This window comes from Corvus hawaiiensis, chromosome 2 (assembly GCF_020740725.1).
Source record: "Corvus hawaiiensis isolate bCorHaw1 chromosome 2, bCorHaw1.pri.cur, whole genome shotgun sequence".
Lineage (NCBI taxonomy): Eukaryota > Metazoa > Chordata > Aves > Passeriformes > Corvidae > Corvus > Corvus hawaiiensis.
In genome coordinates this window covers 305,165-321,095 of record NC_063214.1, presented here as the reverse complement: position 1 = coordinate 321,095, position 15,931 = coordinate 305,165, and the positions used below count along the sequence as shown (strand labels likewise).

The window sequence follows — 15,931 nt, the reverse complement described above, 5'->3', positions numbered from 1 at the left end:
CCCACTTGTTTGAACTGTCCTGTAGATTCTGTCTGTGTCAGAATGCAGGAATATAAAGCTTTTAAAAATGTGGGAAAAGTCTGGGGTTTTGTTCTTAGATTTTATTAATTTTTTTTGTTTTAATCCTCAAAAGCCAAAAAGAACGTTAGAGAACTCCTTTGAAACTTTATTCTGGGAGAATAGAATGAAAATTACATATATCAGTTCCTAAAAAAATTATAGGGGAGAAAGCAGGAAGAAAAAGCAGTAAGGGATATAGTGGGGAGAAGTGTACATACACACAGACGTGTGCGTGTATGTGTGTGTGCGTATGTGTGTGTGAAACGGTATTTCTGAGATATTTTTCTGACAATTTTTGTTATTGTACAATGGATCTAGTGATTTTTTTCACTAACAGAAAATTTTAGGCCATCTAACTCAACTGTCTATTTTATTTTGCATTCTTTTTCTCCCATTCACTTTCTTTTATTTCACATTGTTTACTTCTTAACTGACAGCACTAATTTTATTGGAATTTCCATACACTAAGCCATCATATGAATTCCAAATTGGTAGTTTGTCTGAAGTTCAGGGAAAAATTAATAATATGGAGAAAAAGAAGTTAAGTGCTCAGATTTTGGCTTTGCCTTTGCAAAGCTTCCATGCAACAACACAATTCCTGCATTTCTGACACTGTGAAATGATTTCTTTTCTCCCCAAGTTCAGAAGAGGGAAACTGTCTGAAGCAGACATGATGTCTCTCCTGGATTCTAACTTATGGGCTTTCATGTGATTTTTTTCTTTGGGGAAAAAAAGGAATCTAATTCCTGTTGCTTGTGAGGAAAGGACAAGGCTGAGATTCTGTAATTCTACATGCTGAGCATGTCTGGATTAGTTGTATTGTCTTCCAGCTACTGAGCATTGCCAGCTTTTAGGAGCTGCTTTCCAGGCTGTGGCAAAGAGACACATTCTGCACATCATGGTAAACATTTTCTCCCTTCCTGCCTTTGTGTTTTACACTGCTGTCTCCACGTTTACTATTTAAGCACTACCCATCACAGGGAATAGCAGAGATTCGCAAAAATACTTTTTATACTTTAGGTTTCTTGGGCTTAGGTTAATGTTGAATAGCAAAGTAGCCCCCATTCAGAGGGGGAAAAATATATGTTAAAAAATGTCAGCACCATTCTACTGAAAGCATGTCTTGAATTCCTGTCAGCCAGTGTCCGTAGGTTTTCCTCCTCCATAGGAAGGCTTCCCTAAAAAGCAGATATCTACAAGCAGGAGCACCCAGCTGCCTCTTGTGCTGTCATTCAACCCTCACTGCTTCACCTCCCTGGAGGTTACCTACATTTTGAACTTCTCCCAGTTCAGTCATTCCACTTGGAAACTGCCCTTGCCTTTGGGTTATACCTGCACAGTGCCAAGAGCATACCAAGCTCATTCCTGCACTTTGGGACGGTCTTTTTCTTACAGCACCACCCGGCTAGAAAAAGCTATGTTATCTTACCGTGAAGAGAAGATTCACAAGTTCTCATCTGCAGACCTTCTGATTCAAAGTCTTTCAAGCACAAGTACGGGATACTTCCCAGTTATTTTTGATGCTTTATATATTCTTCTGCATTGATGGTGTACTTGTCACAGACCCATGAACTCAGTCGCTCAGAGTGAATTGTCATTATTGACATCTACATTCCAGGGATCAATGAGCAGATCTGAGAGAAGGAGCCAAAACACTTCTTGTTAGAGCTGTTGCAGGTGGCCTGAATATGAGAAATCTCTCCATTGGCTGCATAGGGAGTGGAGGTTTGGCATCCTGAAGCCACAGATGGTCTGACTGCACTCACCTAAAGTTATGAGAGATACGTAGTTATGGCAGGTAGGAAGTTGGGATAGACAGGTAAGTTCACCCTAATCATCTAAACACCTTTCTAGAGGATCCAAGTATGGCCTCCAAATGCTTTCTTTGTAAAAATCTATGCTACTTGCTCCCCAGCATTCATTTCTGCCTTTGGCGGGACTGACCTGAGACAGTAAATGCAGGAAGTGTCAGATTGAATGATCAGGTATGGCAAGGTCAAGGGGAAAAAGTAGGGGAGTAGGGGGAGGCTCCCACAAGTCTCCTTCCAATTATCCAGCTGGAAGGCAGAGGGTTGCGTTCAGAGGCAAACACTGTCCTTATCTGAAGCAACCAGAAGCAAGGGCTTCACCTGCAGAGCTACTGTTCTCTCTCCCCATCTGTGTTTGCAGTTGCAGATGTTTCAGGGTGATTTTATACTGTTATTTCGGCATCTTTGATCCCATTTATCTGAGCTCAGTAAAAGTTGATGGAATGCCCCTGACCTCAGACAGGTTCATGTGAAACCTGTTTTGCTCTTATCTGCCCAAGACTAAGGAAGCATACTCTAATATATGTGCTACCCAGTTGTTTTTTTTGTGTCTGAAGAGGGAGAGGGTCAGGAACAAAAGTGGATTCAGATTCAAACGTGAAGACCAAGCTGGTCAAAGTTCAGTGTAACCTCTGAAAAGGGGTGCCAAAGTTTGGAAATTCAAATCTGGATGCATTCCAACTTCAGTTGGAACAGGAGATGAATAGATCTAACACAATTAGTTTGGTTCCATCATCTTTCACCTACTCACTCGTGAGGATTTTCTTCCGGAGAAAGATCAGTATGAACATGCATGGCAGGATGTAAACAGCTGGATATTTATGTTTACCCATTTTATACCCCAGCACAGCCCCAGGAAAAAAAGATGCTTTCATGCCCCATTTTCGGTGTTAGTTCTAAGCTCTCTTTCCTGGGGAGAGCTCTTATAGGAACTGGGAAATGAGTGTCCTGATATATTCCCTTGAGTCTCTCATATCGTAAAAGAAGCACCAAATTATATTTGAAGGTAGTTTAGCAGGTTGCAATGACAATTTGTTTGAACTTCTCACTGGTTCACTTTTCCATATCACAAAAGATTTCAGGGAACAACTTGAACTCTCTCAAAGTAACTTCAAGATGTTTCCTCACTTTGCAGTGAAAACTTTAAGCTAAGCCTACACACTTCAAACTCAAGGCATGCTGAAGTAGAGTCGTAAAACTGCGGGGCTGCAGTAAGATGGTGTCACACACCATCAGAGTGAGGAAACAGAGAGAGTCCTTTTGCAACATGGAAGAGTCAGTGCTGTTTGCCCACTGAAATCCCTCATCCAGAGATCCTGCCCGGCGTAGCTCCCACCTGGGTTCCCTCAGAGACCCGTGAGCCGAGGTGTAAGGGCAGGAACGGCACAAGGGTCCGGCAGGAGGGGCGACGACGTCTGCAGTAGGGAAAGCAGGGAAGTTGGGCTGCGGAGGACAGGGAGTGATGGGGAGCACCTTGCACCTGTCTGGGGAAAAACACAAGCGAGGAAATGTGGCCACATGAGTCGCGGTGTGTGTGTTAAGTCCATGACAGTCCTCCAACCATTGCCAAGCAAGAATGAGGGGGGAGACGGTGAAATCGAGCCTCTTGACCAGGAGGGAGGCGCGAACTGCCCCGAGAGGGGTGGGGAGAGCCGGAGAGGGCGGGCGAGGTGCAGCCGGGTCTGAGTCAGCCCGGCCGCACGATGTGCGCCGAGGGCAGTGCCCGGCACGGCGCCGCCGGGAGCCCGCGTCCCTTCCCGTCCCTTCCCCGCCGCCCCCGCGTCCCAAGTGCCCGCGCCGGCTGGACCCGCTCCCGCCGCGGCCGCTGGCAGGGCTGCTCCGCCCTCGCCCTCCTTCTCCCCCTTCTCCTCCTCCTCCTTCTTCCCCCGCGCGGGGCAAGGGCAGCCCCGAGGGCGCCCGGCGGCCCGGGGGGGCCGCACCGCCAGCCGGGAGCGGCTGCACCATGTGAAGCGGCGGGGCTGCCCCCCCGCCCCGAGCCGCCCTCTCCCGCACCATGAGGGACGGGGATGCGGGGCAGCACCCACGCCGCGCACAGGTAGAGCCCGGGCGGCTCCTCCGCCTCCTGTCCTGCGTGGTCCTTGTGTGCGGAGCGGAGGTCGCGGCGCTCGCCGACTTCTCAGGTACGGGGCGGGCACCGCGTGACGGGCTCCGGGCTGCGGGGGGCTGCGGGGCTCCGAGGGGCCGAGCGGAGGCGGGCACGCCGCGGGCAGGGTCTGGCGGGGGCTGCCAGCTCCCCGCGATGCCCCGCGGGGACCCGCCACATCCAGGGCAGGGGCCGCGGGCTCCCGGCCGGAGCGCCGCACGGAGCCGCGTATTCCCCGGAGCGCTCTGTGTTCCGTATCCCCTCTGCGGGGCCGTGTCCCGGGCCTGCACCCCGGGGAGCGCAGGTCGGATGAGCCCTGAAGAAGGCAGGGAGGAGGAGAGGTTTAAGGTTTTCCAGAGGGGCCAGGTGGGAAGGGACACGAGAAGCTGAGCTGTCGCTGCGCGGTGGGAACGCTGTGGGTGGATCGGCCAGGGCCTGACCAAAAGTGCGTGGAAGTCCCTGGAAAGGTTCCCACTTTCTCCTGGAGACTTGGAGTCGGGCCCTGAGGGAGCGAACAAGCGCTGCACTTCCCTCTGCTAGGAGGGAAGCCTCGTAGCACCGGTATGAGGGGAGTCCCTTCGCAGGGAGCACAGGCACCAGAAATCACAGACGTGATCCTTGGGAGGGTGCTGCGTCAGTGCAAAGTGAAGTGACTGGAGGAACTGGGAAAATATCCTTGTTTCCATCAAGATGAGGAAGCAATCTCTGTTCTTTGTTTGTGAAAACTGCACTCTTGTACCTTTTCTACTGCTCCAGGGCATCCCACTGCTGTTAGAAAGTTATTTAGAAGAGCTGCTTCTCTCCTTCCTACGTTATCACAGCGAACACAGCATATTCCTTAAGCTTAAGGAACTGCCTCTAGGGCAGAAAGCAAACCTTACCCGTATTGAACAGAGCAGAACTTCCCAAAAGCCAGTTGAGTGCACTGCAACAAAGTTAATATATAATTAATAGCCAAAATGTGTTGTTATGCATTTTAATGTAGTTCGTGGTGATACAGTTCAAAATGCTGGTCATGGCTCTGTAGAAACTATTTTCCCAGCAACAGAAAAATACAGTTTGTAATTTTTAAAATTGCGTTCGGCTCCACAAGCCTGAAAATTTCTAAGCAAGCAGCCATGAAATTTAAAGACCAGAATTACGTACTTGGATAAGCTACATTTCTCATATTAAATTCCTTTCACATGTAAAAGGCTTTTAAATGCTTGCTGTCTCATTCTTTGGTGGTTTTTTTTGCTTAACTGCTGGTTTGGGATGTTAGTTTTGGAATCACATGGTGGTTCTCCACAATAACATAAAACAAATGTTGAAATTTTCCCTTTCAACTAGCCACTGAGTTAAAAATTATTCCCTTATCTAGGAAAGTTCCTCTCACAAAAGTCTGTTCATTTTTCAAATGATGTTATTTAGATAAGGTTATCCAAGATTAATTTCAGACGTACAGCTGTCTTCAGTATTCATTGTGCACTGAGCTTTCCAAATAGGTAAAATGATCAGAGAAAAAAAGCTATCTCACCCCAGAGATCAATATTAAACATGACATGCAGACATTTCAGTAAATAAGATGTAGAAAAGAAAAGCAGATTCCAGAGTTCTTACCAGACTGGGAAGTTCCCAGGCCTGAACAAATTCTGCTCACATTTTACTTTTAACATGGAGATCTAATCCAGAATAACAGAAGAGATCAAAATGTTACTGGAACCTTTAAAAAAAAAGGTATCCAGAGCATAGGGAGAAGTTTTTAGCTGCTTCAAAAGCAGGTACTGCTTCAAAAGCTGCCAGAGGTGAGACGACACCCTGCAGTGCCATCCCCAGGCTGTTTAATACTGTTGAAGAACTACAAGCTCCGTAACAGCAGCTTTGAGATGAGTTTGTGCAGTTGCTCATTTCCCTTATTTGCTCCCTCCCTCGGCAGGAACAGCAACTCGATTTTCCTAAACTCTGCTGAACATTTGTGGCCACAAACCTGTCCCGTTTAAAGGAGCAGTGCCCTGCAGCTGCCAAGTGCAATCAGGCCTCTACCCCTAACGCCCAAACTCTTTTCCTCTCTCCTCCTCTGCCCACCATTCTGACAGCTTTCCAGAGTTCCTTCCTAGACTGCTGCCAGGTTCCAACACCTGCCCATGTAATCTCTGTTGTTCCCTTAATGCAAGTGTTAAATCGTGCCAGCAGTTCCACCCTGCTCAGAGCCCATTTGTTCATCACCAGACCTCGCTGTTGGCTTGTAACAACCCAAAGATGCACCCTCGTGGGATCTGTTTGATGTTTTGGAAAGGGGAGCCGGGAGCAGTGTATAGTGAAGGGTTATTATTACTTTATTTATAAGTTTGACTTGTATTTGTGGTCTATATCCTTTCTACTGTCTAGAGCTGCAGGTTCTTGCTCTCATCTGTCCAGCTTTTAACTGTGAGAAAAAAATTTCTTGCTCTATTTTTTTTTTTTTTTTTAGAGAGGCATTTCTTCACTGTGCAGTAACATTTTGTGGATTGGTATTTGCTAGGGAAGAAAAATGTTCTGAAATAAAGACACCACCAGCAGTTCAAAATCCAGCTCTGTGAGAACAACTCAATCGTGTCTCTTATTGGAAGTAATGTTGATACGATAAAAATCTGCATAATCTATGTTTCTCTAGAAGTTTGGACAAGAAATTCAAAGGTTGGACTTGATGATCTTGCAGGTCTTTTCCAATCTTAATGATTCTATGAATCTATTAGTTTCATTGGTTACTGAAAGCGGAGGTGTGCTCTGAGGTCTGCAGTCCTCTGTGTAATTAATTTTTCAAAGTGGAATCCAAGTATTCTTGCCCAAATTTAAACTGAAAGCTGAAAGTTTTGGAAGAAGAGAGATTTAATCCACAGTCCTTTCCTTAGATCTTCACGAATATAAGAGTGATCCTACAACTAGAGAATTTTCTTCCCCTCATGCCCATTCTTCAAAACACACCTTTTAACTAAAATATATCTTTATCTTCTCAGTGATCACTTGCAGCTTTCACGTTTTGGATCAGGTCCCGTTCCAGGGGGCTGCTGTGAATTTTGCTAGTTCTCCAGTCTCTGGGAACTAAAATCCTGAATACTCTGGGCTCCCAGGAGACTGTCAGAAGGGCTGTTTTTCAGGACATCAGGGCCTCATGACAGCCATTTCCTCACAACTCCTCTATGTTCAAGGACTGGTTCTCAAAACAGGTGAAATAAGAGCTGGCAAAATCAGCAAACTTCTTTACAGTATTTCACACTGTAGGTGTTCTGGTGCCATAGAAAGCCCAGCTGCTGAGGGAGAGCTGGCTTGGCTGGGGATGGTGGCATTTTGAGGGTACCTTCCCCACAGCAGGGATCACTGCTCCTCATCTCCTCTCATCCTCTTGCTCTCCATGCTGGCGGAGGGAAAAGGCCTCAGCTCTCCATCCTCTCCCCATGGCTCCTCCCACCTCTTCCCTGTCTGTTGACAAAGTGAACTGACCCCTTATCCATCTGGGAACAAACTCCTTCTCTCTGGCAACACTGAGGAACACTCATTCACCCTTTTTTTATGCTTCCTTCTTTTTCTGTTCTCCTTGCTGCTCTGAGCTCAGGCTTGACCGCACCTCCTTGGCTCACCCACCAGTCAGTCTTCCTTTCTTTACCTGAGTCCCAGCCAGGTTTTCTGGGCAGCTTCCAAGAAATGTGGCTATAACTGAAGATTAAAAATGAAGTAATTGTGATTGCATAACTGGGGTGAGGAATGACTTTCTGGATGTGAACAGAAAGCAGCCGCTGCTTAGGGAGAACCTTTTAATCTCTGTTCTCTGGTGTCAACTTTTCTGTCTTTTCTTCCAAAACAGTTCAGACAGAACTGTGCATCACCTTAACTCCATAGACTTGGTCCCCTGACCCAACCATAGAAACAAGTGGATCTAATGAAAAAGCAAACCAGTTCACCCAAGAAATATAATCTGCTCCTGTGACCTTTCTGCATTAAAAGTTTCCATTAAGTTCTGTGGCATTCACCCATCCCAGATTCCCCCAGGTAAACGGAAAGCAAACAAACGCTTTGAGCAAATGCTTTGTTTGTAGTAACGTGGCAGGATCAATCACTACCAACCACAATGATGCAGAGGTTTTTTTGTTGGCCTTGTGTTGGCGAGATAAAAGCCTATATAAATTTCCTTGAGTCAGTTCTTTCGACTCACTGTGGCAATTGCAGCATGTCCTTCAACCAGGATATTTAAAGAAGTGCTAGCAGGAGTGATGCAATAATGCATCTTCTCTATACTGCCTTGTAAAAGTCAAGTGAAAGTGTTCATTGCTTTATTTAAAGAAAAACATTTAATTTTAGAAATATGTTTCATTTCAGTAATATGCGAGTTAAACCTCAAAGTCAGGTTTAAAGTTTCTGTGAGTGAAGAGGGCTCTGGTCTGGGATTTGTTCTGTGGAACAAAGAGGCGTGTGTCAGAACTGAGATTTTAGCTTAGATCATGGTGCTGAGACCCAAGGTTTTGTTTCAGGCCGGTCCCTGCAGCTCTTTTTGCCTTTCTGAGGAAGTTTGACTTATGAAACCACATTTTAGATGTGTTAATATTTTTTTGTTAAATCCTCTGATGAGATTTAGTTATCCTTGTTAGAGAAGTAAAAGCTTTGCTCCTGTCAAGTTCTTACAGATTTTGTGAGACCTTTACAGTTACAGTAAGCTAGGTCTTCATATCCCCAAGAAGGGATGCTGCCCCCAAAGCTCTCCCGAAATGAGTTAAGGGGTAGCGTGACGCTCTTGCCCCTACATTTGTTGGGGAATTCAAACACGAGACACAAAACTTGAGTCCCTGAGCTCCACCACTCAGAGACCACCATGTTTGAGTCTGTCAGATTCTCACAGCTTTGGGGCAGGAAGTTTGGGGCAGAACTCTCTCTGTTCGCTCTGGGCAGAGTGCTGGCACCTGACACACCATATGCTATTTTTATTCAAAATAAATAGCAGGGATTAGCTCCCCCCTGCCTTCCTGTTCCATCTGCTGCTGCTATCCTTCCCAGTAAGGCAGAGCTTCCAGTCTCAACTTTATTAGAGAAAGGGGTTACAGACTTGTTCCAAATAAATACTCAGCTTTTGTTGGAAGTGTCCCCAGACAGAGAAGGCACTGTCTGATCAGTCACCACTTACCAGAATTCTGTCATCTGCCAGCCATAATCTACAACTAAAATTGAAATATTTTGATATATTACCCAACACAGAGAAAATAGTGTCTTAAGGGAGCCGAAGAGCAGAAGGAGGCGTGGTTGGGCCTTATTTGTCCAACATTGGTGAGTCATTTAATCTGAATTTCTAGGCATTTTAAGAGTTTTGCTTCAAAGGTCTATTGTGTGGCTTCTGGCAACAAATTAAATACCAGTGAGGTTTGGCTCTTAATTTAGAATTAATTTTAAAACATCACTCACTATATAAGACCTAATTGAAAGCCTATGGTCACTGGAAGGATTCCCAAGGATTTCACTGGGCTTTGGATGAGGGTCTCAACCCACAAATATCTGTTTATTTTTCTTCATTGTATTTAATCTTGGATGGGAAGACAAGAATTATTCTTTCAGAATAATTTTGCAGTTTTTTGACTTTTCATTTCTTCAGGCTAGAACTGAGTTGAAGACAAAGAAATGTTGTTGTAAAGAAAATCATCAAGCGCTGAGAGTGAAGTGGGGAGTGTATTTGTGCTTTTCTAGCTTGGACTTACTGTACTATAAACAATCATAGCACTGCAGATGTGAGCTGCCAGATTTCTGATTTTTACTGATTTTTTCAGATTTTCTCAGATTTTCTGATTGTTTTCTGAATGTCAAATATAAGTGGGCTTACAAAAAAAAAACCAAAACAACAGAGTTTGAGTCAAAGTTCTGTTTGAAAAACAAAACCTGTGTTTTGTTTTCTGAGTTGGCAATGAACAGCCCCCTGGCTCTCTTGGGGAACACGAACATGGAGGTTCATGTTCATAAATTTGAGTTTTCAGGGAAATATTTTCCTCTAGTCACCAGGGTTCTCCTACTTGCAGTCTTTGGGAACATTACAAGTGTTTTGTCTTAGGGCATAAAGAGTCTCTCATTCGGTCTCCAGAAACAGTTGCTGCCCACAGAGCCTTTCTCTTGTTACTTCTTGTTAATGGCACTAGAAGAGGGTACTCTGTCTCCAGTTAAACGGAGGATTTTTGGCAAGGGCAGAAAAGAGCCTTAAAGTCACCCGTAACCCATGCCTCTTGTCAGCTTCTTTAGATGGGATGGAGAAAATCTTCCTTTTCTACTGCAGTAGTTCCATATTAGGTCCTGGGACACATGTTTGCCCTTCTAACTTCATGGAACAGCTGAGAGAAAGCATAACTGACTGTAGGGTGGTGTTTACTGCAGACCCAAGATTTCAGGGATCAAGAACAACTTGCCTCTTCCTGACACAAGAAGGAAATAAAAACAGAAAGCGAGTGAGCAAACAGTAGTGCATAGGGATCTCTCCAGTTTCCTCAGAAAGCCATTGGGATACAATAAACCAGGCATCACTCCTAGGAGACAACACAAGGGAGTGTGGAAGCGTAGATCTGAAGGACAGAGAACGCCCGTGGGAGGATGTGAGGAACAGAGAACAGGCATGTGGTGTGTGAGTGCAGGATTCATGGGCTTTCCCACTCCGCAAAAATGTAACTCACTTAACTGCAAGTCTGAGCCGAGTAGCACAGGGAGGAAGAGGTTGTGTGCTTCCTGGAGAAACTGTAACCAAAAAGTTACAGGCCTGTTCTTTTATTCATTGGCTTTGTTTTTCTAGGAAGAGTCCACGACTTGGCTTCCTGTGTGTGCTGCTGCTCTCTGAAGAAACCCTGCTTAAACTGGGCGTGAATGAGGTTTTGCGTTGAGTTATCTGCTGGTTACCTGGCCTTCTCTCTGGCTTAGGTTGAACCAAACTCTTGCTTAATTTGACCCTCAGATTTAAGACACAGCGATAATTAGATTCAGTAAGACAGTTATGATTCATGTTATGATCCATGAGGGGAAAAAAATGAAGGCAACCTCCTCAGGAAAGCATATATGTGGATAAAGCAGTTCATGAAAAACCTGACCGATGTCTCAATCACTGCTTTGATTGCCATACTATCCCAAAAGCATCCTCACTACTAACTGAAGCATTTTCTTTCAGAGTTAATCCTTTGTCTCTCAGTAAGGCCAGTGGTAACAAATTGCTGCATTGGCATCAGGCTGATGGCTCTCCAGGATAACCATCCTGTCTCTCCAGCTGCCAATTCACTTGCAGCATTAGTCATTGAGACTGAGTTGAAAGTGGCAGCTCAGGCTTCAATTTCCATGAAACTTGTAGGAACTTTATTTCTTCGAGCCCCACACCCTTCAGGTTTGAAACTGGCCATTAAACTTAAAAGGTGTTGAATTGAATAAGGGAATGCAGATGGACAGAGGTCAGGATCTCATAAGCTTCATCTCCTTTAGAAATGGGCAACTGACAACTCTCAAGGACTGAAAAAGAAGAAGAAAAGCAACAGCTTTGGGTGCTCTGAAACCAAAGAAGGCATTTGGAAATGGAATGGGGTTTTGTGGTCACTATCTTATTAGAGAAACTAGATGATCCCTAGTTTTTCCAAGTAAACAGCTATCCTCGCATAAAAAAGACTTAGATTATACAAAAAATAGAGTGATGATATGAAAAACATTTTCCTTGCACAGAAAACCAACCTTTTATGCTGTCTCTGCAGTACAAGTGAAAGGTTGAAGTCGGTAGGATGGTAGTCACTAGCAAAGAGAGCAAGGGTTGAGAGGAACAGTGGAAAACAGCACGCTAAAAAAAACAAGCCATGGAGGGAAATTAAATCAGATTGGTGACTATGCAAGAAAGCATATATTAAGGAGTTACAGATTTTAATGTGCATCTGCTGGGTAAAACTGTTGTGCTTATTTCTGAACAGCAAAAAGAATAAACAATGCTTCTGCCTAAGTGTATTTCTTACTGATCAAAGACATGGAGTGTGGCTAGAATGAGTCAAACAGGATGTTTACAAGGCACTTAGATAAAAAAGAATAAAATGATGAAGCAAGTAACATAGTGTCATGAATTTTAGAAACAGTGTCTTTCCTGGGTAACATTTTGCCCTCCGCGATTACTAGTCCTAAAAACCAGCTGCCACAGGCAGAATTTGCAGACAGCCAAGGTGAAGAGGCAGATCCTAGTCCCTGTGGACAGAGTAACTCTGGCACAGCATGATCTGTGGCATAGCTGCCTCTGGAGACCACCAGAGGGTATGGCAGATGGGATGGGGATCGAAACTCAGCAGTTAATTTCTCAATGCTTCCTTCACAAAACAACGGAGAAAATATTGCTGGAGAAGTACTGCAGCTGGATCCCCAACACCAATCAATATCAGAGTTGTGCTTCTAATGGTGTTTGTAGTAGAGTTTATTAACAATTCTGTTATCACTGCATGAAATCTCTTCCTTCAAACTCACCAATCTGGCTTGTGTATTTTTAATGAGTGTTGGCACAATTCTTCACATCACTGTGGGAGCTGATGGAGATTTACCAGATGGACTAGCCTTTTGGGACTCTCACAACAATACGCGTGCTATTTGGATTTATTTTGATCTAAAATAGATTGGTATGTCTTTAAAGTGATCCAGCAAATTTCTATGCTAATTAAACCAAATTGAACAATGCACAGGAACTGATGTTACTAAATCTGTGTATGAAGGCCCAATTCTGAGGACCCTCATAGCTTGTGGACTACGCAGCCTCAGCCTCTAAAAATACTGCATTGCAAACCCGCTCTCTTACCCAAAAGACATTACCTGAGCCAATGCTGAGATTGCTTTTAGTGTGTGCTGGGCATTGGGCTCACAGCCTGAAATGCTCTTCTCCTTGATCCTTCCATCTGGGGACCTCGTGCCAGGGCAGACAAGCTGAACTGAACATATACAGAACTTTCCAAGTTCCCAGATTTTCAGAGGTTTTGAGTGAAAAAAAATTCTTTCTGGATTTCTGTACCTTCAGGTCCACTGTTACCCTTATTGCTGCTATTCAAAGTGATTATGCCAGGAGCAAGTGGTTACATATGAGATGCTATAACCTCTTAAAGAGTTATTTTTCACACAAAGAAGTATCTGTTTATTCTCCTATGCCAGTTATTTTTGTCAGTAATTTTTTTTATCGTTTATCAGTCCTCCTTTTCAATAAAAACTAAGGCTCAAAGCTTTGTTCAGCTGCTCAGCCTCAGTGTTTTGTGTGGTTCTCTGGTGCTATGGTTTTTTTAGCTGAAGTTCTTTGTCAACAGAGTGGATGCTGTGACTAATTTGGCTAATTCTGGAAGAAAGGATTATGCTTGGATTCTGCACTGGTGTTTTGAGTCTCAGTAAAAGATTACAATGAGTGAGTAGTCTGGGTTAGGCAGACAGTTGGGTGGGATGATACCTTCTGGCCTCCAAATCAATGGGATCTTTTTGTTCCTGTGTGCTTTAGGCTTAACTTCTGAGCCAGTCTCTAACATCTCATACATGATTCTATATGCAGAGCACCCCATACATTGCTTATGAATGTGTGCCCTAGATAAATGGGAAAGTGCCTAGTGGGGCTTTCACACAGAGGTGTAGAGATGTTGTTGAGACACGGCAGTATTGCCAAGGTTTTCTAATTTAGACAATTCTCATGGTAGTTAACTTTTTTGATATAGTTTCATATTGTTTTAAAGAGTGATATTTATTATTTCTGGAAAAAGAGGAACGTTATAGTCCTCCTCATTGCAGAATGACACTTGGAAAAGTGACTGCTGCAGCTGGACACCATCTCCCCCTCCATTACCCAACCCAGAACACAATGGAAGAAAAACAACATTAGGTTTAAAACATTAAGTCATCTAAGGTTTTTATAGGGTCTGGTTATGATTCTCCTTGCTCAGGTAAGAAACCCCATTAACTCACAAGTCTTCTGATTGCCCAGCCCAAGTGCACACAGAACCGTGACCTCACTCCATCCATGCTGGCTGTGCTCCAGCCATCCCTCTGCCCTGCTCTTCAGGGAAAGGGAATTGCCTTGGCCATCAAGGAGCTAGCGAGGACTTCCCTGACAGGCAGGGGACCAGGACTTGGAGGTCTGCTGTAGTCCAGGAACAGCCTCCAGCTCCCATATTTAGACACTAAAAAAATGTTTTCCCCAAATTCACAACTAACAGATACTGATGAAGTAAACACAAAAGGAAAAGACAGGAAGCTGCCCCAGGAAGAGTCCAACCCTCACGATGCCCTCACTCCTGATCACTATGGCTGTCATTACTTTTAGAGATCACACTGGATTTTCCCCCAACTTTACACTGTTGTTTGGCTGAACTTGCTCCATCTGGGAAAACGTGTTTCTGGACAGAAGTCAGTACACAACAGAGAGATACTCATGGTCTCAAGAAGGTGAAGCTTCTACCAGGGTGACTACAAGGCCATACTGCTCAGGAAAGGAGGAGAAGCAGCAGCTGCTGAGAAAACTGCTGAGTGCAGGGCAGGCAGTGCCCCATTACGAGGAGAGGGCCAGCATGAGGACAGGAAAGAACCTGGAGTTCTTCAGAGAAGGATAAGAGGAAATTATGACTTTTGGAGTGGGAATCCTTCCTCAGCATGGGCTGTGAGCTGCAAAGGACTGACTGCTCCACGTGTGTCTGCGTGTGCAGTAATGAAAAATGCAGGTTTACATGGTCTACCATGTGAGATGAGCAATTTAGATACTACGTCACCACTCCTGTTATCAGAGAACATTAGGTTTCAGCAATTTCCATTACTATTTTTATCCTTTATTGTGTGCAAATACACAAGGATTTTAGTAACAGCAGAGTCATGTTTAAGCTGCTTGGAAGGCTGGAGAGCAAGATGTCTTCTTTTCACCAGTCCATTTAATATCATTTTTACAAGTGAACCATATTGCTCGTACAGAACCAGAGCAAGCTTTTTATAAAGACATTTTTTTAAAGGATTGAATAGTTGCAATTGTTGAAGAAAGGTGCTTAGATGCTGGATTAGGAATTTGCAGGATCAAAGTAGCAGTTAAGATGCCAGGGAACTCATCCAAATCGCAGCATAGCTGATATTCTTTAGGGAATACTGGACTGTTTTGTATACAGCACTCTTGGCCCCACGTAACTTAAAACCTGAAGAACTGAAATGATTAGAAACAGTGGGTCCTATCTTTGAGGGTGTTGAGTGCCCACAACTCATGTAGGGCTGAATACTCTGACACTGTGGCCCTTTATGCCACGATGGTGATGGCAAGGCGTTCAGCAAATGCCACAGGAGGCCCCTCTGCAGCACTGGCCATAGCAAAGTCACTTGGGTGCAACTGGGCATCCGGCCCATTTTTCTGGCAGCACTCAGCATGTCTCAGGAACAGGCTGAGAGAGGAGGGGCTCCGGCAGGGAACTTCAATTATTTGTGATCTCAATTACACAGAAAATGCAGGGGATGGATTTGGTAGTGGGTTTGGTTATTCTTTTTAACCTGTGAGAAGCCGTGGGGATTGCTGCTGGACTGGTCTCCTTGAGATCCAGACTGCAAATGCAAGGCATGAAACTTCTTCCCGTCCCAGCTCCAGTGCCAGTGCTCAGACTGAGGTCACTGAGGTGGGGAACTCGCCTACAGCTCTGCTGTGCTGGAAGGTGCATCCGCCTGACTCCTGTCCTCCCCTGGGCTCTGGACATAGGTAACAATGGAGCAGGCTTCTCCTTCCTCCAGACTTAATAACTGATAGGGAACCTGATTTTCGTTATCCAGATGCACAGCTGGAGCTGGAAAAGATGCCAGAGAACTGAAATGTTTGACCCATGCCTGGAAGTGTTCAAGGCCAGACTGGATGGAGCTCTGAGCAACCTGTTCTAGTGGAAGGTGGCAGGCGGGTTGGAACTGGGTGATCTTTAAGGAACTTTCCAACCCAAACCATTCTATGATTCTATGATTTTCCTATCTTTTGCTTGGAGTACTAAAG

The 15,931-nt window shown here is 44.8% G+C and overlaps 1 protein-coding gene and 1 long non-coding RNA gene across 4 annotated transcripts in view; one reads left to right on the top strand and one right to left on the bottom strand.

Annotated features, from left to right (window-relative positions):
- The first annotated feature begins 3,646 nt into the window (after window positions 1–3,646).
- The window catches only part of EVA1C (eva-1 homolog C), a 32,716-nt gene continuing 20,431 nt past the window's right edge, over window positions 3,647–15,931 (top strand). The window contains exon 1 of one of the 3 annotated variants that reach the window (XM_048293310.1): window positions 3,647–4,009. In XM_048293310.1, coding sequence (XP_048149267.1) covers window positions 3,883–4,009 — 127 coding nt within the window. In that variant the 5' untranslated portion in view covers window positions 3,647–3,882. The remainder of the gene's footprint in view (window positions 4,010–15,931) is intronic. The other 2 variants (XM_048293303.1, XM_048293298.1) reach the window with 2 other exon arrangements.
- LOC125320966 overlaps window positions 4,935–15,931 on the bottom strand; it is a 34,047-nt gene continuing 23,050 nt past the window's right edge. Inside the window, exon 4 of the long non-coding RNA XR_007201372.1 lies at window positions 4,935–15,734. This is a non-coding gene — a long non-coding RNA (uncharacterized LOC125320966). The remainder of the gene's footprint in view (window positions 15,735–15,931) is intronic.